Raw genomic sequence first — 23,170 nt, forward strand, 5'->3', positions numbered from 1 at the left:
GCCCTCTAGCCAATCCGAGGCTCCGAATAACTTTAGCCAATAGCGATCGATTCAAATGATGATTGACACATTGGTATATAAATCCCAGCATACACCGCGGACTACTCCACGTTCGGGGGAAAATCGAGTCGGCGGCTGTTGCGTAAGTTCCGAGACCTTGCCACTTAATATTGATCCATATACAAGGCGCACTGTATTATAAGACGCATGGTCAGCTTTTGAAAAAAATTAAGACTTTTAGAAGCGCCTTATAGTGCGGAAAATACGGTACTCATAGGAGTAACCAGGAAATGCAGGTCAGCCGGTGTCAAGGGGCGGGGCCAGCTGGGCGCCATGACAACCGTGCAGGACATGACACAAATATTCTCTTTTTTTGGTTAAGTTCCGTTTTTATTCACCCTACCATCTCTTTTTAGGTGCGCCTTATAGTGCGGAAAATACGGTAATTGAAAGTAATCCAGTTAAAGTAACCCTACCCAACCCTGTTTGCTACAGTATTGGAAAAAATGGACTCTTTTCATGTTTTCGGCATTAAACGTCAAAACAGTTCCACCCGAATCAAAGTCGGCTCTCCCTCCAACAAGCCGATCACACGCATTTGCATCCGAGCGAGTCGGAGAACAGAGAAATTCTGTCTTTAAAAATACTCGGGAAAATTTTCTTGAAAGCGGAGGGAAAAAAAATAGCAAAGACTGTCAGCGTTAGCTACTGTACACGGCCGAATCGCTTAATGCGCTCGCAGAGACATTTGAAATATTAATGCCGGAATTGATTTTCCGGACCTCGCTATTGCAGTTTAATTTTCTCAATCAATATCACTCTATTTGTCAAAGAGGCCAAGCTTTGTGAAGGGTATTAGTGGGGCATTGTGGGTTTACTCATTTTTTTTACTGGCATCATCAAATTCCACTTACATTGAAGGGTGTATTAATATTCCCTTAGGTTGCTATGTATGGAAGCCCTTGTGTGCCAAAAATGCGATAATAAAACCGAATTTCTGAAAACTTTTGCCAAATAACATGAAATGTGTACTTACTATTCTATAAGCGGAACATTGGATTGTACTATTTTATATTTTTTAAGTAAGTATGACGTCATTTTTGATAGACTTATTTTTATTTCGGAATATGTCAGGACCAGAACGGAAACAGGACCCAATTGTGTTATGTTTCTTAATGTTTTAGAAACTAAATATGAATAAAATGATGACTCACAACACGTGGTAAGCCTTCTCTCCTGGCTTTGATTTTGTTGATCTTCGGCAAAAGGAACATAAAATGCGACAGAAACAAAATGAAAATAAATCCAAACAGGCGCAGTGGTTAGCGCATGTGCGGCACAGTTCGAGTCTTGGGAACCTCCTGCGTGGGTTCGAATCCAGCTCCAGACTTCCTGTGCGGAGTTTGTATGTTCTCCCCGTGCTTGCGTGGGTTTCCTCCGGGCACTCCGGTTTCCTCCCACATTCCAAAAAAACATGCATTTCAGGTGAATTGCCCGGTCCAAATTGTCCCTAGGCGTGAATGAGCGAGTGAGTTGTCTGTCCCTGTGTGCCCTGCGATTGGCTGGCAACCGGTTCAGGGTGTCCCCTGCCCACTGCCCGATGATTGCTGGGATGGGCTCTACCGAGGATAAGCGGTGTAGCTAATGAGATAATGTATCGTTTATCAAATTGTTCGAATTATCTGACTCCATTAACCAAACATATCCTTCATTCACCTAACAATGCACGCTCGTTTCTTTTTGTGAAAAGACGGACAAGAGACCGGCATTTCCACACGGGGGCAGATTTAATTTACTTTAAGTATTTAACTGAGTGAACTCCATCGAATTAGCCGAATTAGCCAAATTAGTCGAATTAGTCTCTCGTTCTCCCTCGATCTTCTACGATCTTCTCTCGACCCACGTCTCTCTCCCAAGCTGGTGTGCCGGCTCCTCCCATGGGCGGGCCCGGAACGCCCATTTGGGCTCCACCTCCCTTAAAATCCCCTTATAGTCAAATATATAAAATCTTTCAAAAGAGAAAGGGTTGCGCCCATGATCCGGTGTTCGCTGGACGCAGGAAGCAAGTCGCTATTGTACTCGGATGGTGCTCCAAACGCGAAATGGGCGAGCAATGGCGGTGTCGGGGACGGAAAAAACAGGTCGGTAGCCGGGACTTGGAGAGCAAGGCGTGGTCGGGGTTGGAAGCGTGTAGCGTGTAGTCAAAATCAAATATTTCAGATCATTTTTGCTGAGAACGTGGCCTGAGGGAGGAATTCCTTTTTTTCTGAGGTTTCCACCTAAAATGAACTGCACCCGTGCAACCAGGATCCATCATCTGCGGTCACCTATGGTTACGAGCTGGCAGATCGATTTTTATTAGGCCTGGTGGCTCTTATCTGCTTCCAAAAGGTGAACTGCACTTGTGCGGCTGAAATCCAATATTCCCTTTCACATATTGCTGCATGCGGGTTTTTGCAGAGAGAAATGTTATCAGGCCCTGCGGCTCTTTTTTGACGTTATTTGAAATGAAATGAAATGATCTGCATTTCTATAGCGCTTTTCAAGTCAATGACTTCCCAAAGCGCTTTACAATGTGCTTCACATTTCCCAATAGCGGCCGTGCAGCCATGTAGGGCGCTAACCTGCTTATTGGGGGTCTTAGGGGTTCAGTGTCTTACCCAAGGACACTTCGGCATGTAACACGGACAAGCCGGGATTCGAACTGGGATCCCTTGTTCCCAAGACGAGCGCTCTACCTCCTGAGCATTTCCATCTCAAATGAACTGCACTTGTGCGGCTGCGATCTATTATTCCCAAATCTCATATTGCTGGATGTGGAAACCAGCACAGCGCACATTTGTCAGATCTGTTGCATTTTTTTGCCATTATTTCCGTCTAAATAGGACCAAGAGTGAGCGGCCGCAATCCATCATCCCTAATCCCATTATACTATGAGTGGCGACTGCAGTGTTTTTGGGAGGTGTCCCGTAAAACGAAAAGCACAGTTGCGGCCACAATCCATTGTCCCAGGTCAGCTTTTCCCGAGAGCACGGGCCGGCAAAGCGCATTTTTGGGGTTCAACCTGCTGAAGCTTGCCATAGTGGCCCACTTAAAACGAACTGCAATGTTTCGGCCGCGTTCCATTATCCCCAGCCTATTACTGTGTGTTATTTTCCACTTTAAACATAGATATACATAGATTTACAAAGAAGTATTCACTTTTTATTAAAATCGTTTATTGTTTTGAGGAACGCAGCTAATCAAGGACACTTAGAGACAACGATGATTTTTAGTAGACCCTATTAAAATTGATTTATAAATATCTATTTTTAGTTTCCTCAGGCACAAACTGTTCCATTGACAGCTACCGAATCTCTTTTTATGCGTCCCCTCATTAAAAAACCACATCTCACTTACTGTACAACCTTGGCTGTGTACACGGCTCCTAATGGCAGAGATTAAAAGGCAATTTATGACCAAAATGGGGATTAGAAACACTATAGGCACTAATCCTTAACCTTCAGTCTTGTTCTCATGGAGCCCCAATACGATAGCATCGGCCGACGGGGAGGTTGGTCCATTTCCATTAGGGTCTCCCTCCTTTAATTCCCAGCAGCACATTTCAAAGCACTAGGGACGCTCCGTCAGGGCTAATGAAGCAGGACGCTGGTGTGAACTATCGTGTTATTGTCTCGAGAATGGACGAAAGTCAAAATACAGGAAAACTGGAGAGGAAGAGATAAAAATGTCTCTATAAGGAAACCAAATTAGTGTGTTTAACTAAAACCCTGGAACACCAATATTTAACTCAATACACAGCTAACAAATACGAATTTTATGTAGTTGTTTATGGCAAAATACTGATTATGCAAAAAGGACGAAAATCGGAAAAAAATGAAGGAGTCTTGAACATGTAGACTTTTACATATTAAACAGTTATGTTCAGACCAAATTTGTTATTCCTGATCACTACTTTGTTGTGTAAAAATCTGCTAAGTATTGTTACACCTTCATAAAAGCTCCCAAAGGGTTAAACTTACCTCAATATGATGTCATTATCGACTGAGAGTATACGACTGTGACAAAATAACAACTATGGATCTACAATTCTTTTTTGTCTTTGTACAAAATTACAACGAAATTGGAGGGCTTCCTTCAGTGTAAGAAAATTTATTGTGGTAGCATCGGGTGTCTTCGAATGAAGACAGATTTCCGTGATGAATAAAATAAAACCGTCCCGAAGGTAGCTGTTTCCCACAAGTTGTTGATCCAGGCTCATTGCTAATGGACCTGGCTCTGGCACGATACAGAGTCGGCAGTGGGGTCTTCGAAGAGTTGTTTGCTTAGCCCTTAGCTGTGGGGTGGACCAGCAGCACCGCTCTTGCCATTTCCCTGACACTGCCTGAGTCGCTTCTGGAACCCGATAATAATCCACGAAGCACCTGATGGTGATTACAATTTCGTTGCACTCTTCTGACTTTCCTCATAGTCTGATTTCATTGATGAGTTTCTTTTCAATGTAACGAGTCGCTAAAAGCTAGCGGTCCCGGTGCCTCCCACATTGTTTTGATCCGGAGTCGTTGACTGCGTATGCCCGTTTGACTGACAGAATACCCCAGCCTATCACAGTCACGCATACAGAAAGTCACTCCCACTCCACACAGAGCTCCCTCCCTAATCTGTCCCCGCTTTCAGAACACAATGCTCGAATGGATGACAATAAATACAAAATCAATTTAATTCCAAATCAGCGAAGGAGTGAACCAGCGGTAACTGAAGCACGAAGTAGCAAGGGGTTTCTGTATATTGTAAGCTAGGGTTGCTGTAAACTGGGGGTCGGCAGAGGCTCAGGAGATAGAGCGCTCGTCTTGGGATCAAGAGATCGCAGTTCAAATCCCGGCTCCTCTGTGTTAAATTTCGAAGTGTCCTTGGGTAAGACACTGAACCCCTAATACCCCCAATAAGCAGGTTCGCGCCTTACATGGCTGCACGGCCGCTATTGGGAAATGTGAAGCACACTGTAAAGCATTTTGGGAAGTCTTGACTTGAAAAGCGCTATATAAATGCAAAACATTTCATTTCATGTTAATTATTTTAACTGGAATTTATACTGCCAATATTTAACCTCAATATAAATATCTACAAAACTTTATTTACAATGCATCATGTTCACTTAGGAATTGAGACACTAGTGGGGATCCCGCAAGGGGTCCCCGTCCCGTTGCAGAAGGTCTTTTCCTGAGGACAGGGAAACCTGCTGCTCGCCTCAGCAGAAATACAGGAAACGGGGTCATGCACAGCATCAATCTTTCATAGCGAAATTTGTGCCGGGCACACATTCAATTTTCTGCACTTTAGTCTCCGCTATTGGTTATATACGGTTGTTTTATTTATACCTTAAAGTTCCTTTAATATTTATTACTTTCAGAGTGACTTTCATGTATATTTACTTTTAGCACGCAAGCTAATGACGTAACATAGCACTGTAGTGACCGTTCAACAGCGACTCTGAGTTTTTCAAAAGTTGAATTTAACGCCTCCAAGTGGTAAAAAATACTTCATGTATGAAATAAAACAATATTGATTTGAATCATCAAAAAGATCACATAAATGATGATGTAAACCTCAGTAGCCTAGATGGTAAGGCGCCCGCTTTGAGACTGGGAAGTCGGTGGTTCGCGCCCCGGCCGAGTCATTCCTAAGACTTAAAAAGTGGTCGGCGGCGCCCTCTGTTGGCTGCGGCTGCATCGGCTCGCTACAACGGGTCAGGTGCAATCGACATTTCGTTCTGTGTACATTGTTACACAGAATGACAATACAAGGAAATTATTATTATTATTATTATTATATTTTAAATCAGTGGTTCCCAAAGTGGGCGGTACCGCTCCCCTGGGGGCGGTGAGGAAGAAGGCGGCGGTAGGGGGGCGGTAGGGGGCGGTAGGGGGGCAGCAGTCTGAAGTCGAAGTCAGAAGTTTGAACCTAGTGCGGTTTTTTCAAGGTTTTGTCATGAGTGATGGAGTTTCGGCCAACACAATTGTTACTATTTGAGTTTTAAAAGCGTCAACCAATCAGAGGCAAGTTTTAATAATAGCACAAGCCAATAAAGTTTTCAGGCACCACACTATGTCACACCCAGGGTTGGGTAGGGTCACTTTAACTTGATTACTTTCAATTACTTTTGGATTACTCCAATACCAAATATGCTAATAAAAGACAAAAGAAACTAGATATGAATACAATTATGACTCACAAAACGTGGTAAGCTTTCTCTCCTGGCTTTGATTTCTTTGGTCTCCGGCAAAACTAACAAAATGCGACAGAAACTAAATGAAAATAAATCCAAACAGCTTGCCAACATCATTTTTGCCGTTCCATGTATTCCGTTACTCCCCAAGCCTGCACAAAATTTTGTATTTTAATCATATTTAGTTTCTTTTGTTTTGTATTAGCATATTTGGTATTGGAGTAATCCAAAAGTGATTGAAAGTAATCCAGTTATATTAACCCTACCCAACCCTGGCCACACCCACCGTGTGAGCTCATTGAGTGTCATGGCGGACTCCGTAAACATAGTCCCAGAGTCAACAAACGAGAAGGAAACGAAGCTTGCACCAAAGAAGGGCGGTACATCACTTGTTTGGACCTATTTTGGTTTTGACGAAGCGGACTTGGAACAGAAGCGTAGTATTATCATATAAAAAGGATTACGAGTAAAAGACGAGGAAGGTGCATCTACAAGTGGACGTAGCGGTAAACAAACCTCCATCAGGAATCCCAGAAGATGACACCAAAAATACATTTTGACTCCAAGAAATGATACTTTCTGTCTTTAGTTGATCCATTGCATCCATTTAAATCTTGAAATTTGAGTCCACATCAAAGGGTTTTACCTGTGGTTCCTCTCTTGTGATCTATCTAATATCATCACGTTCCCAGGAGATAGTGTCAAGACCAGGACAGGAAACAGGAAGCAGAACCCAATCGCGTAACGTTACTCACAGAGGATAAATGAGCGCACACTCGATCCGGGGATCGTTGGTCGCGGAAGTAGATTGATCGGAATGAGGAAGTGGTCAAAATCAAACAGATCGGGGCGGGAACAAAACAGGAGCAAAACACAGGCAAAAACGGAGATTCACAGGGCTTGGCAAAACGAGAGCAAAAAACACAGACAAAACGGGGATTCCTAGGGTTTGATGTGTCAGACGCTCGGACAAAAGACGATTCACAGGACAGCGTTTAAGTAGTCAGGGAGCAATCCCTCAACGCGTTTCAGGCAACCATGACAGAACCTGCCGCCACACGGGACCAATTGGCCGCCATGGCAACCGTGACAGATAGCACCAAAAAAGATTTTACAGCAAATAAACAAAATGATCTTCCAGCTGCTAGATACGATATTTGATCTTATCTTAAGTATAAAATTTCATATTACACGAGAAAATACCAAGTCTGTTAGAGCCTTTGCCATTGAGTCATATCGCTCAACCCTATTCTGTTGGTCTCAAGATCCTAGAAGTCATAGATATATTTTTGTCTCCAAGAAACAATACCTTCTGGTTTTGTAGATCCATAGCTTCCATTTGAATCTGAAATCTGAGTCCACATTATAGGGTTTTACGTCTGGTTCCTCTCTATGATCTAACTAATATCGTTAGTGGGCGGTAGTAGCTCAGGAGGTAGAGCGCTCGTCTTGGGATCAAGGGATCCCAGTTCGAATCCCGGCTCGTCCGTGTTACATGTCGAAGTGTCCTTGGTTAAGACACTGAACCCCTAATACCCCCAATAAGCAGGTTAGTGCCTTACATGGCTGCAAGGCCGCTATTGGGAAATGTGGAGCACATTGTAAAGCGCTTTGGGAAGTCATTGACTTGAAAAGCGCTATATAAATGCAGATCAGTTCAATTTCATTTCATTTCAGTTACGTTCCCAGAAGATAACATTGAATACACGTTTTCAATAAAATAAGCAAAACGATCTTCCAGCTGCGAGATACGATCTCATCTCATCTCATCTCATTAGCTGCACCGCTTATCCTCAGTAGGGTCGCGGGGGTGCAGGAGCCCATCCCAGCAATCATCGGGCAGTGGGCAGGGGACACCCTGAACTGGTTGCCAGCCAATCGTGGGGCACATAAAGACAGACAACTCGCTCGCACCTAGGGACAATTTGAACCGGCCAATCCACCTAAAATGCATGTCTTTGGAATGTGGGAGGAAACCGGAGTGCCTGGAGGAAACCGAGGAGAAGATACAAACTCCGCACAGTAAATCTGGTAGCTGGATTTGAACCCACACAGGAGATTCCCAAGACCTTAGAACTGTGCCGCACACGCGTTAACCACTGCGCTGCCGTGCTGCCTGCGAAATACGATAATTTATCTTATTTTAGGTATAACATTTCTTATTACATGGGAAAACACCATGTCTTTTAGAGAGTTTGCCATTTAGTGATCCATAGGCTTTGCCCATATATGGCCTTCAGGATCTTGTCAACTGGTCCTGATTTTGTGAATCATCCGATCCATCCAATATCGTCATATCGTTCAACCCTTTTCCATTGGTATCGAAATCCCAGAAGATGACGCCAAAGATACATTTTGTCTCCAAGAAACAATACCTTCTGGTTTTGTAGATCCATAGCTTCCATTGGGATCTGAAATCTAAGTCCACTTTAAAGGGTTTACCATGGGTTCCTCTCATGTGATCTAGCTAATATCACGTTCCCAGAAGATAGCATCAAAGACACATTTTACATCAAGGTTGTTCCTCTTGTTCTTCTTCCCAGGCCACAACTGATAAGAAGAAGCTGAGCCATGCTGGATCCAAGCCCTCCCTCTCCGAGAGCATCGGCCGACTCCCTCAGATAGCCATGAACACCTGCAAGTACAATGGCGGCGTGGTGAGACCACTAGTGGGCAGTCTGGCGTCCTCGTCGCGCCGCAACCTCGCGGAGCTCGATTCGGAAACGCAACCCCTGCAGACCCTGCACAGCTCCGGCCTGGAGGTGGTAGTGTCCAAGGGCAACGGCAACGAAGACCCCAGTAAGGCGTCCAACGAGAGCCTGGTCAGGGAGGGTAGCGGTCGCGGCGGGGGAAGGGCGCCGCAGAAGAAAAACAGGGACATCGGATATAAGCTCGGCCACCGGAGGGCGCTCTTCGAGAAACGGAAGCGGCTCAGCGACTACGCGCTCATCTTTGGGATGTTTGGGATCGTCGTCATGGTGACGGAGACTGAACTGTCGTGGGGGGTTTACACGAAGGTATGTTACGCATGAACTGGGAACTGTCATAAAATTGTATGAACGTGGTGTGAAATATAGGCGGCTGGGCCTTGTTCCATCCAGAACAAAGTCAACAGACACTCAAGCACTCCAGTACTTACACTCTCTCTCTAAATTCCCTCTTCCGGCATTTTATTGACACAGTTCGAAGTAAATGAACGTGATCATAACACGTCAGATGGTCCCCCCTTTATTGGGAATTCCCGGATGAGCCGTATACTTACAAATCCTTGACATATATATATATATATATATATATATATATATATATATATGCCCTACTTACGAACGAGATGCTTCAGTGCTATATTTCGGATTTTTAAGGTTTATAAAAGTATGTTTAAGGCTTGTATAAGTAACCTGTATTGTTTTGTACTAGAAAATAATCATTTCATAAAATAATATGCTTTATATAGATAAATAAAGCGAAGTTTAACTCACTTGTGGAAGATGAGCTTCAAGAGTTAGGCGACTTCCTCCACTGTGGTAGAAAGTGCCCGAAAAAAAGCGATCCAACCATTTTCTCAACCGCATCAATCTTTCTTATTCCACTTTCATTTCAAAAGAAACGGCTCGCCTCTTCTTTATATTAACTATAATAAATGGATTAAAGTCAAGTCAAGTCATTTTTATTTGTGACGCCCTTAATCACAAAGAGTCTCAAAGGGCTGCACAGGTTATTGCACAGACTATTATTTCAGACTGTTCCTACACCATCCCCTGATCTGAAACCAACATGAGGGCAAGGAAAATGCACGAGATATGAAACAATTAAAATATCAAAGTTCTTAGCGCGCTGGAGATATAGTATAGTGCGGGAGTCCCTAAACTTTTTCCTGTGAGGGCCACATAACTTTTCCCTAGCATTGGTAAAGTGATGCTAGCAGTTTAAGGGAAGCCAAGGGAAGTAGTGCTACTAACTAGTGCAATTTACTTTTATTACTTTTTCAGTTTTTAACAGAAAGAGTGTGATGATTGCAAAAGTGCCTAAATGTAAAAATTAATTGTACATCTCACCTGCAAAATAGATGGTAAATGTCAGTCTCACACGACACCATTTACTTTTTGACATTAAGAGTGATTTTTTGAACAAGTCTCATTAAATCACGTGAGGTCCCGCGAGACTTGCCCCAAACACCCTTCTCTGACCTGTGAGACTATGTCATCTAGTGGTGATATACTGGTACTTCACTTTTTCTGCTTCACAAAACAACCCCGAAATCCCGAAATATAACATTTTAACTAGTTAGCAACCCTTGTTACGCCGTATAAAATAGTTACTAACTAATAGTTAATAATGAAAATAGTTCATAACTAACATTTTATTGCAAAAGTCCAACTTTATTATCAAATACAAATACACATATATGAAAAAAAAAAATCAAAATGCTTTCTGGTATTGTTCAGGGGGCCGGACCAAATGTGGGGGTGGGCTGCATCCGGCCCGCGGGCCGTGGTTTGGGGACCACTGGTATAGAATGTTTACACACGAACTAGAAGGAGGAAGCTGATTTCTTCTTCGGGGTGGATGCTGGGTGAGCTCTCACAGCGCCACCACGCGCCGGTGGCGGAAAGAAGTACTACAGTAGAGTCCTGTACTCGGAAGAGGGTGCACACAATACAAAGTCTAATTTACAATATCCGGATATTTTTCGACATCTCGATAAAAATGTTCGTATCTACCGTTTTTCGTCCAATGGTCGTGAGTAGGGGAGCGTCTGTAAAGGAAGGCTTTTTCCCCATCACCGCATCACAATTAAATCATTCTTACCACCCAGAAAAAGGTTTCCTCCAACCCTGTCAGGGGGGGGAAATACATGAAGCGGTTCTGAGCTCTGGGATTGAAAACTCCTTGAACCAATGACAGGTAGATTAATTGGTTTACTCAATGTTATTTCACAAGGGACTTCTCAAAACAATTCCGGACCAGGGAACGTCTCGAGAACATGTGACCCGACCGAAGGGCGGAGCCGTATCGTCGATTGCTAAAAATACATTTCCTAATCAAGACCAGGGACGGACGCTCTGAGCTAACGAGAGAGCTAACAGCAGTGTTTTTTTGACACAAAATTTACATTATTACCCGATTACCGTATTTTCCGCACTATAAGGCGCACCGGGTTATAGGGCGCACCCCCAAAAAATAGTTTTTGGTCCTATATTTTCCATACATAAGGCGCACCGGATTATAAGGCGCTACAATGGGAACGTGGACAAAACAGTCGGATAGTTCAGTCCAACTTATTACCCCCTTAACATTCCCAAAGCTTGCAAAGAAGCAAATACGTGTCTCGGACATGTACGGAAACAGTGTCCGGACGATGTCACCAATCACTCAAATGCATCGTTCCAAATATCATTCGGAAGGTTAAAGTCTTAGGATTCAAGAAATGCCAACCATTCCTTAGTTTCTATTTTATTTTTCGCTGGCAGCTGTGTGGACAGCAAAGTAAGAATTTTATTGTGAAGGGAAACGGGGTTCTTTACTCTGCATATGACAATAAACACTTTGAATTGAATTGAGTTTAAAAATAGACTCATCACAGAAACATCAAGATCGTTCTAAAACAAGATACCGGGAAAATATAAAGCCGCATAGCTCACCTAAGTTCTCTTGCAGCCATCACGTTCAATAATGATACGTAACCATGGTCTTTTTACAACCGTGAGTGTAGTAAATCCAGGAGAGTAAAATATTTACAAATACAGAATAGTGAAAAATGTTTTCTCTATGCCGTAGTGCAACCCAACGTGTGATTCACATTCATCTTTTTCGGCCAATTGCGGGCTTTGTTTTGCCCCGCTTTAGCCTATGCGAGCCTGTAAATGAGGAAAAGGATCCGCCCCCTTTACCTCCGAATAAGCCAATAGTGACTGATTCAAATCATGATTGACACATTGGTTAGTCAATGAAACGCCGGTATAAATAAATCCCAGCATACACCGCGGACTACTTCGCCGTCGTAGGAAAATCGAGTCGGCGGCCGCCTGCCTTAGTTGCAAGACTTTGCGACTTAATATTGATCCATGTATAAGGCGCACTGTATTATAAGGCGCATGGTCAGCTTTTGAAAAAAATAAAGGCTTTTAGGCGCGCCTTATAGTCGTGAAATTGGGTACTTTTTTTTTAACAAAGATTTATCGCACTCCAAACTTTTCGTCAGGCAGATCCGCCATTGTTGTTTTGGTCTCGCGGTTCGAGATTCCGTCTGCACGCCGATCTCGGCAAACGAGATTTCGTTGCTTGGAGATGACGTCATTGTTGTGGTGCTTGTCGTCGAGTGAGGGTTAAGTATGCCTCCGAAAAAACAGTATTAAGTAAAAATCAACACAAAATTGGTCATTTATCGGTGTCAGTAATAAGTCGGAACATAATGAAGAGAGTGATAATAACGGCAATAATTCCGGCAAGGAAAACACAAAATAAACAAAAGAATATTCCTAGCAAGAAAAGGACTTTTCTGCCAAAATGGACTCAATTACAGTAGAACCTCGGTTTTCGACCATAATCCGTTCCAGAACCCTGTTCGAAAACCGATTTGTTCAATCACCGAAATCATTTTTCCCATTAAAAATAATGTAAATCGTTTTAATCCGTTCCAACACCCTGAATGTTTACCATGAATGTTTAACGTAAACATGAACCTAACCCAGGCTAATCGTACGTTCGTGTTATCGTAATCTTCCGTACGAAAGATTACGCTAACATGAACGTGTAAAAATAAAAAAAATCTGGTCGTTTACAAGTCATTTAGCTCCCGGGTCTCCACAACAAGTGGTGAGCGGTTCAGCGGACAGGGGGCTCCGTTCCAACACCCTGAAAGTTGGGCTTCGTTCCAACACCCACATAAAGCTAACCCAGGCTAATCTTACGTTCGCGTTATCGTAATCTTATGAATAGGATTTCTTACCTTTGTGGTGGTCAGCAGAAGGCGCTCGCACACCTCCTTCATATTTTGCTATTATTTCTTTCTTAAATGCAATAGTTGTACGCACTACTTTTCTTTTTTCACCTGTAGCAACTTTGCTGCTTGCACCGACTTTCTTCGGAGGCATAATAAGTACCCGCATCGCACCCTAGCGTACCCACTCACGCATTACCGGCGTTCGAACTCCGATATTTTGACCGGACAGCGAAGCAAGAATTTCTCGAAATTTTTGGTCGGACTCCGATTTGTTCGAACTGAGAGGCGTTCCAAAACCCAGGTTCCACTGTATATTCCTAGTTACGCTATGAGGAGGATGATAATGGAGGCTACATGTTCTGTGATGCGTGTACCCAGCGTGACGAAAAAACTGGATTGCATAAATCATTTCGCAATACGAACTTTCAGAGCACATTGGATCGGCACCACGACAATGAAATTAGCTATGGAAATTCCGTTGCTGCGATTGGTCCTTGAGAAGGCATTAGAAGAATATATGAACTGAAAAATCTGAAGTCAGACACTCGCTAAACAATTATAGTAACCTCTCTGCTACTTTCTCTTTTCTCTCTCTATTGACTTGACTCTCTCTACCATGTAAATTATAACTATAGCCTTATCCCCCTTGTTTTATAACCTTATCTTCTCTGTTCCTTTATCTTCTTGGCTCATACCTCACTGTGAATGTGTAAAACTGGAGTGTCATGCCCAATTTCGTTGTCACAATATGTTAACCCATTTTGTAACAATGACAATAAAGGTATATTCTATTCTATTCTATTCTATTCTATTCTATTCTATTCTATTCTATTCTATTCTATTCTATTATATTGTGCTCCCCTCTATTTTTCTCTTTCTCCCTTTTGTCTCTCTCATCTTCTCTCTCTCTATCTGTCTGCCTCGTTCTCTCTTTTTTTTATCTCTCTTTCTTTCTCTTTCCTTCTCTTATCTTCTCTCTCTTTCTCACTCTCTCGCTTGTTCTCTGTCTCTTTATCTCTCTTTCCTTCGCTTTCTTCTCCCTCTCTTTTTCTCCCATTCTCTTAAACCAGAGATGTCAAACTCGTTTTAACTGGGGGCCACAAATGCTATAAAAAATCTCATGGGGGCCGGACTAGTGAGTTTAAGAGAAAGAGAGAGGGAGAAGAGCAAGAGGGGGAGGGAAAGAGAGAGCAATAAACAGATAGGGAGAACAAGGGAAGACAAAGTAACAGTGAGAGAAAAGGAGAGCAGAATTTAGTTATGAATAGAGAAATAAAGAGAGAAATAAAGAAAAAAAGAAAGAAATAAAGAGAGAAAGATAAAAAGAATGAGAGAAGTGAAACAACAGAGAGAGAAGGAGAGTAAAAGAGTGAGCAGGGTAAAAGGAGAGAGGAAGTGAGGTGACAGAGGGATCAAAAAGGAGAGAGAAAGAGAGGGTGAGAAGGTAAGAGAAAAACAAAAAGAAATAATTACAGCGTAAGTTACAGAGAGAGGAAAGAGAAAAGAGAAAGAATTGGAGAGTGAGAGAGAAATAGAGAAAAGAGAGAAAAAGGAAGAGTGACCAGGGGAAAGAGAAAGAAAGAGATCCAAAAAAATACAAAAAGACGAGAGTGAGAGAGAAATACATAAATACTACCACAGCAGTTTTGCAAGTGTTAACTGGCTTGGGTACCATCAGGTGGACTTTTTTAAAACTGCAGCTCATTTTTCTCTTTCGCTTCTCTCACTGTTGTCTTGCGGGCCAGATTTAAATGGTTTAGTCAATCTAGAAAAAACGAACAATTGATGATAAACACACACTCACAATTTCATTTTTCTGTCCTATTTGAGACAATCCATTCCCATATTGTATTTCTCAGCCCCTTACCCTAAAATCAACCATCAAAACTTCACCTTTGCCACATTAGGACAACTAAAATGTCCTAATGTCCAAATAAGGACTTTCCCAGGGGTGTCAAACTCATTTAAAGTGGGGGCCACAGGCTAGGAAAATAATCTCACAGGGGCCGGACTAGTAGATTAAAGAGATAGAGATAGAGAAAGAGAGAGGGGGAGGAAAAGAGAGAAGGAAAGAGAGACCTATAAAAAAGAGGGAGAACAAGGGAAACTGAAAGAGAGAGGGAAGGAAAGAGACAGAGAAAAATAAAGACAGAGATAAAAAGAGAGACAGAAAACAAGGGAGTCGTAGAGAGAGCATAATGGAGAGAGAGCACAATAGAGAGGGGAAGCGAGAAAAAGGAGAGGGAAAGAGGAAAAAAGAGATGTAAAAATGGCAAAGAAAGAGACAGAACAATAATAGCAAGAGAACAAAACAATAAAAAGAAATAAAGAAAAAAATAAAGAGAGAAAAAAATTGAGAAAGAGAGAAAAAACAGAGAGAGATAAAGTGACAGAAAAAGAGAGAAAAATCATTGGAAAAAAGAAAAAACGAAAGGGAAAGAGACAAAGAGAGATAAAGGGTGAGCGTGACAAACTGAGAACAAAATAAAGAAAGAGAGGAACAAAGAGAAAAAAGAGAACACAATGGAAACGAGAGAGAGAAAAAGAGGGTGAGAAAGAAAGAGACAAAAAAGGAAGGGAGAAAAAGAAAGAAAGAGTTAAAATGAAAGAGAGATATAAAGAGACAAAGTGGAAAATGACAGTGTGTGAGAGAGAAAAATACAGGAAAAGAAACGCGAGAGAGAGTGAGAGGGAGAGAAAAAAAGAGAAAGAGAAAAAGAGAGAAAGAAAGAAATCTAGTTTTTGGCGACATCAAGAGGACACATTTAAAAGTGCAGCACCTTATTTCTCTTGTGCTTGGCATCTTATAGCAGGCCTGATTAAGACTAGCCGGAGCGGGAGATCAGAGCGTGGTCAAATGGACAAAACGGGTCGATAGCCGGAGACAGACGGGGAATCAGGAACATACGAGTGGTATACGGATAAAAAGACCGACGGGAGCCAGAGTCAAAGTGCTTGCCTTGCGTATGCAGAGGTTTGCTGACGGACTGACCGGGAGCGACTGGCGTACTGGGTATAAATAGAAGTAGTAGTAGTCCAAAGATCTGGTAAATCTTTCAAAATAGTCTTAAAAGGGAACCCTCAAAAACAAGTATACACACACACACTAAGTATTTTCTTTTCTTTTGTACTCTAGAAGCGACATTCCCTTACTATAATAATCTATAAATAACCCAATAACCCAAACAAAAGTCAAAAATCCCAACCTTAAAACCACAATTTAACCCTTATAAAGTTCTCCAGTCACATAAGGACAATTACAATGTCCATAGGAGGACTATTAACCCCCACGGCAATGCTAAAATCCTGAAAATGGTCCTTAGAAGATATCAAATACACACACTGTGGGGTCTAAATTGACCTCTTATATGTGGGAGAGCTATTTACGAGTTGGCTAACGCTAAAAAAGGCACTCGACTTGTTACAACTGCAGTTGGAGAGGGGGAGGGGCCAGGAGAGGAGGAACTTACTCACGTCCGTCTCCTTGGGCATGCTCCTAAAGTCTGGGGGGCCCTTCCCCCCTCTAACTGTGTTTTATTTAAGTCGGACAGAGACAAAGAAAGAAAGAAACCAATATTTGAAACCGAAACGTGATACCATCTGGTTAGAAATACACACTTTTTAGGAAACAGTGCAGCTTCGGCATCCAGCTGGTCTATATATCACCGGTAAAACTCTCCGTAGTGGGGCCGTGCTAATGCTAGCCTTGCCTTTTCTGCACCTGCCATTAAATGGAAATCCCCAATGCACAGACTACCCCCCTCCATGTTAGCGCCGGGCTTTGATTAATTGCTCGTTGATGGGATGGCGAATGATATGAAGCCAGGTGTTTGTGTGTAAAGGCCTTTTAGCGCTCTACTCGGACTTTTAAGCTAATAAGTAGCGGTGTGTGGCCCACTTTGTATGCCACTTGCACGTATGTGCATTTTTATAAGCGCATTTATTCTCCTTGTCTAAGCCGGTAATGGAGTCATTTGTTTCCGTTCCAGTTTTTTGCTTTTTTGTGTACAGGCGATGAGATTTAACACTAACTAGTGTTGTTTTTCTCTCTCTGCTTTTAGGAATCTTCCTATTCATTTGCACTGAAATGCCTTATCAGCCTTTCCACTGTTATACTGCTTGGTCTTATAATAATGTACCACGCACGGGAAATCCAGGTGAGTCAATTATTAGAAAATGGCAGTAGACATCCATTTTCTTCATTAGCATTGTTTTTTTTCATCTTTGTGGTAATAATCAGGGTTGGGTTGGGTTACTTTAACTGGATTACTTTCAATGACTTTTGGATGACTCCAATACCAAATATGCTAATAAAAGACAAAAGAAACTAAATATGAATAAAATGATGACTCACAACACGTGGTAAGCCTTCTCTCCTGGCTTTGATTTTGTTGATCTCCGACAAAACGAACATAAAATGCAACAGAAACAAAATGAAAAGAAATCCAAACAGGCGCAGTGGTTAGAGGATTGGGAACCTCCTGCGTGGGTTCAAATCCAGCTCCAGACTTCTTGTGCGGAGTTTGTATGTTCTCCCCGTGCTTGCGTGGGTTTCCTCCCACATTCCAAAGACATGCATGTCAGGTGAATTGGCCGGTCCAAATTGTCCCTAGGTGTGAATGAGCGAGTGAGTTGTCTGTCCCTGTGTGCCCTGCAATTGGCTGGCAACCAGTTCGGGGTGTCCTCTGCCCACTGCCTGATGATTGCTGGGATGGGCTCCAGCACCCCCGCGACCCTACTGAGGATAAGCGGTGTAGCTAATGAGATGAGATGAGATAAGCTTGTTTCTCTGGCATTTTATGTTAGTTTTGCCGGAGATCAAAGAGATCAAAGCCAGGAGAGAAAGCTTACCACGTGTTGTGAGTCATCATTTTATTCATATTTAGTTTCTTTTGTCTTTTATTAGCATATTTGGTATTGGAGTAATCCAAAAGTAACTGAAAGTAATCAAGTTAAAGTAACCCTACCCAACCCTGGTAATAATACAGTACTTTAAACCCAAGGGAGTTTGCGCGTTGTACTTTGCCACCTTAATGCACCAGGGGTAAAAAAATATGATGTTATCGGGGATAATGATGTCACGGACCAGGAACGGAGACAGGACCCAATTGCGTTCGTTTACTCAGCTTTATTTAGAAGGAGGAAAGGATTTGCACCCACGATCCGATGATCGACGGTCACAGGTAGCAGATAGCTGGGAACGAAAGCAGTGTAGAGAGCGAGAAAAAAAACAGGTCGATGGGCAGGACGGAGGAGCAAAAACATAAACGGGTCCAGAAAGAAGGTCGGCAACGGGAATCAGACGGAAAACAGGGCAGGATAGAGTCAGGAGTCACAAAAGCTTGCCTAGCGTGAAGCGAAGGTTCGCAGACGATCTGACGAATGTTGACAGGAAGGCGGGTTTTTTAAAGAGTACAACAGCCAATCAGGGTCCGCAGCTGTTGGTACCAATGAAGCAGACTCAGGTGACAAATGGATCATATTGCTGCAAGAAGGAGCAGGCAGAGCGCAATTTTGTTGGACCTGGCAGGTCTTTTTTTGCCACAATGTCCACCAAAATGTGAACTGCACTCGTGTAGCCGCCATCCATTATCCCCGATCACGTACTGCTGTGAGCAAAGACCAGCACAGCGCACTTTGTCAGGCCCGCCAGCCCTTTTGTTGCTGTTCATTCCACCTAAAATGAATGACACTTTTGCGGCTGTGATCCAACACCCCCAGTTCCATATTGTTGCAAGTAGGGATAGGAATAAGCACATTTTTCAGCCTGAAATGAAATGATCAGTTTTAACCGCGAGCCATTGTCCTTGATTACATATTGCTGTGAGCAGGGACGTACATAGCCCGTTGGCTCTTTTTTCGCTGTTATTTCCACTTCAAATGAACTGCACTCGTGCAGCCGCGATCCATTATCCCCAATCACGTATTGCTTTGAGCGAAGACTAGCACAGCTCACTTTTGTTGTTATTTCCACCTAAAATTAACATCACTTTTGCGGCTGCAATCCATCCCCCCTGGTCCTATATTGTTGCAAGTGGGGATGGGAATAGGCACATTTTTCAGCCTGAAATGAAATGCTCGGTTTGGGTCGCGATCCACTGTCCTCGGTCTCATTTTGGTGTAAGCAGAGACCAGCAGAGTGCACTTTTCTCTGGCCTGTTGACTCTTTGACGGCCCGCTTTTTGCCGTGCAGTCCACTGAGAAGTGAAATGCACTTGTGTGGATGTGATCCATTATGCCCTATTACTGCAAGCCGGGACCAGCAGAGCACACTGACGGCTCTTTATTTACTGTTACTGTATAAGTGCCTCAAATAAATTGCACTCGTGCGGCTGCAATCCATTATACCCAATTCCATTCTGCTGCGAGTGGGAAGAAGCTGCTTTTGTTGGCCTGAAATTAGAATATCCGATTGTGGCCGCGATACGTTATCCCTGATCACATATTGCTGTGTACAGGTACAGGCAGAATTGCTTTTGGCGTTCGTTTACTCAGTTTTATTGATACAGAGGGAGAGCAGGGCTTGCTTCCACGATCTGAGGATCGACGGACACGGGTAGCAGGTGGCGGGAACGCGGAAGTGGCACTTCCATGTCGAGCAAGGATGATCGTAGATTTGCAGGAATACTAGTCGTTAGCCGGGACGGGAGAGCAAGGGCGGTGTCAAGTTCGGAAACAAGGTCGGCAACAGGTGTCAGGCAGGTAGGGGGCAAAACAGGTCCGATGTCGGGATGGCAGAACAGGGCAGAATCGGGTGCAGAAACAGGTCGGCAACGGGTATCAGGCAGAAGAAAACAGGGCAGGAAAATGTCGGACGGAATGAGCTTGCCTAGCTGGGAGCAAAGGTTCGCAACGATCTGACGGCGTCCTCTTGAAAGCCAGGGGTTTAAAAGGAGTCTCTTAGCCAATCAGCTCTCAGGGTTGTTGGCGCTAATTGGGCATTCACAGGTGCCTTGAATCGCCAATCATGACTTGTTGGCTTTTTTTTCCGTGTTTGCCATATTTTGCGATGTTTACCACCCCTGCTATAATTTTTTAGTCTTGTCAGGATGATCGTAGATATGCAGGGATACTAGTCATTAGCCGGGACGGGAGAGCCAGGGCGGTGTCAAGTTCGGAAACAAGGTCGGCAACAGGTGTCAGGCAGGTAGTGGGGCAAAACAGGCCCGATGTTGGGATAGCAGAACAGGGCAGAATCGGGTCCAGAAATAGGTCGGCAACGGGTATCAGGCAGAAGAAAACAGGGCAGGAAAATGTCGGACGGAATAAGCTTGCTAGGTTGGGAGCAAGGGTTCGCAACGATCTGACGACGTGCTCTTGAAAGCCGGGGGTTTAAAAGGAGTCTCTTAGCCAATCAGCTTGGGTTGTTGAATCGCCAGTCATGACATGTTGGCTTTTTCTTTCTCGTTTTTGCCATATTTTGCGATGTTTACCACCCCTGCTATAATTTTTTTGTCTCGTCAGGATGTAGAAAAAAAAATAATGATCCGTTTCTTCCGCCCATCCACAGCTGTTTATGGTCGACAACGGTGCGGATGACTGGAGGATAGCCATGACCTACGAGCGGATCTTCTTCATCGTGCTGGAGCTTCTGGTGTGCGCCATCCACCCCATCCCCGGCCAGTACGTCTTCACGTGGAAGGCCCGGCTGGCCTTCACCTACACGCCGTCGGTAGCGGACGCCGACGTGGACATCATCCTTTCCATTCCCATGTTCCTGAGACTCTACCTGATCGGGAGGGTCATGCTCCTCCACAGCAAGTTGTTCACGGACGCTTCGTCCCGCAGCATCGGCGCCCTCAACAAGATCAACTTCAACACTCGCTTCGTCATGAAGACCCTCATGACCATCTGCCCGGGAACTGTTTTGCTGGTGTTCAGTATATCGTCCTGGATCATTGCCGCCTGGACCGTGCGCGTCTGCGAGAGGTAAGACGTTGGGGGATTTCGGATCATGCTTGGGGTCCGGGTCCAACACCTTCACTTTGGTCCCACGCTTTGTTTTCCGTCACTGATTTTTTTGCACTTGAATCCACAGAAAGGTGGTCACAAACACGCACAAGCACGACACTGCCTGTTTAAACTCACTGGGTGCCAAACACGGATTTTCACGTCATTGAATTAGTTTGTGTATATAGTGGGGGGGGGGGGGATATGTAGTCAACCACCAATCATGCAATTCCCCCCACTTATAAATATGAGAGGCCTGCCATATTAAATGTTTTGTGAGACTTATTCACCGTTCCTGACATAATAGACCCCCAGGATACAACATTAATCCTTTCTGAGGTGGAGCTTGCAAAGTGAAATTTCTGTATGAAAACCTATGGTGATTACCTATCCATCCATCCATTATCTGCACCGCTTATCCTCAGTAGGGTCGCGGGGGTGCTGGAGCCCTTACCAGCTATCTACGGGCAGTGGGCAGGGGACACCCTGAACCGGTTGCCAGCCAGTCACAGGGCACACAGGGACAGACAACTCATTCGCTCATTCACTCCCAGGGACAATTTGGACCGGCCAATGAACCTGACAAGCATGTTTTTGGAATGTGGGAGGAAACCACCGGAGTGCCCGGAGGAAACCCACGGAAGCACAGGGAGAACATGCAAACTCTACACAGGGGGTGTGATCTCACGACTTCAGAACTGTGCCGCGCACGTGCTAACCACTGCGCCGCCGTGCTGCCCTGGTGATTACCAAATGCATTCTAAACCCTCCAGTATCTTAGGTAAAAACGTTAACTGCATAACGGAATTTTTTACAGTAAGTACTACCCTAAATTTGGGACTACACAACCTTATTAAAAGCCGCATGCTCAAATTTCAAAACGAAACTCAAGTCTGTCAAGACCAGAATGGAGACAGGACTTGTGTTACGTTTCCCTCAGTTTTATTGTAAGAAAGGAAAGGGCTGCACCCACGATCCGGTGATCGCTGGTCGCGGGAAGCAGGTCGCTCTGAACACGGAAGTGGGACTTCTGTGGTGAGCGATGGCGGTGTCGGGAATGGAAAAAAACGGGTCAGTAGCCGGGACAGGAGAGCAAAAACGTGGTCGGGATCAGAAACGAGTCGAAAGCCAGGAGAGGAGAGTATATTTAGTTTCTTTTGTCTTTTATTAGCATATTTGGTATTGGAGTAATCCAAAAGTCATTGAAAGTAATCAAGTTAAAGTAACCCTACCAAACCCTGGACTACAGATCGCACCTGATTAAAAGCCGCATGCTCAAATTTCAAAACGAAACTCAAGTCTGTCAAGACCAGAACGGAGACAGGACCCACTTGCGTTACGTTTCTCTCAGTTTCATTGTAAGAAAGGAAAGGGCTGCACCCACGATCCGGTGATCGCTGGTCGCGGGAAGCAGGTCGCTCTGAACACGGAAGTGGGACTTCCGTGGCGAGCGATGGCGGTGTCGGGAACGGAAAAAACGGGTCAGTAGCCGGGACAGGAGAGCAAAAACGTGGTCGGGATAAGAAACGAGTCGAAAGCCAGGAGAGGAGAGTATATTTAGTTTCTTTTGTCTTTTATTAGCATATTTGGTATTGGAGTAATCCAAAAGTCATTGAAAGTAATCAAGTTGAACTAACCCTACCCAACCCAGGACTACAGCTTGCACCTGATTAAAAGCCGCATGCTCAAATTTAAAAACGAAACTCAAGTCTGTCAAGACCAGAATGGAGACAGGACCCACTTGCGTTACATTTCTCTCAGTTTTATTGTAAGAAAGGAAAGGGCTGCACCCACGATCCGGTGATTGCTGGTCGCGGGAAGCAGGTCGCTCTGAACACGGAAGTAGGACTTCCGTGGCGAGCGTTGGCAGTGTCGGGAACGGAAAAAACAGGTCAGTAGCCGGGACAGGAGAGCAAAAATGTGGTCGGGATCAGAAACGAGTCGAAAGCCAGGAGAGGAGTGTATATTTAGTTTCTTCTGTCTTTCATTAGCATATTTGGTATTGGAGTAATCCAAAAGTCATTGAAAGTAATCAAGTTAAACTAACCCTA

General features: G+C 43.9%; 1 protein-coding gene across 1 annotated transcript in view; it reads left to right on the plus strand.

Annotated features, from left to right (window-relative positions):
* kcnn1a (potassium intermediate/small conductance calcium-activated channel, subfamily N, member 1a) overlaps nucleotides 1–23,170 on the plus strand; it is a 176,618-nt gene that overhangs the window by 81,752 nt on the left and 71,696 nt on the right. Inside the window, exons 2-4 of the mRNA XM_088348762.1 lie at nucleotides 8,770–9,243; nucleotides 17,231–17,326; nucleotides 20,680–21,098. Coding sequence (XP_088204888.1) covers nucleotides 8,770–9,243; nucleotides 17,231–17,326; nucleotides 20,680–21,098 — 989 coding nt within the window. The remainder of the gene's footprint in view (nucleotides 1–8,769; nucleotides 9,244–17,230; nucleotides 17,327–20,679; nucleotides 21,099–23,170) is intronic.

The sequence above is a fragment of the Urocampus carinirostris genome, chromosome 1, assembly GCF_059441175.1.
Source record: "Urocampus carinirostris isolate Australia breed hairy pipefish chromosome 1, RoL_Ucar_1.0, whole genome shotgun sequence".
Classification (NCBI taxonomy): Eukaryota; Metazoa; Chordata; class Actinopteri; order Syngnathiformes; family Syngnathidae; genus Urocampus; species Urocampus carinirostris.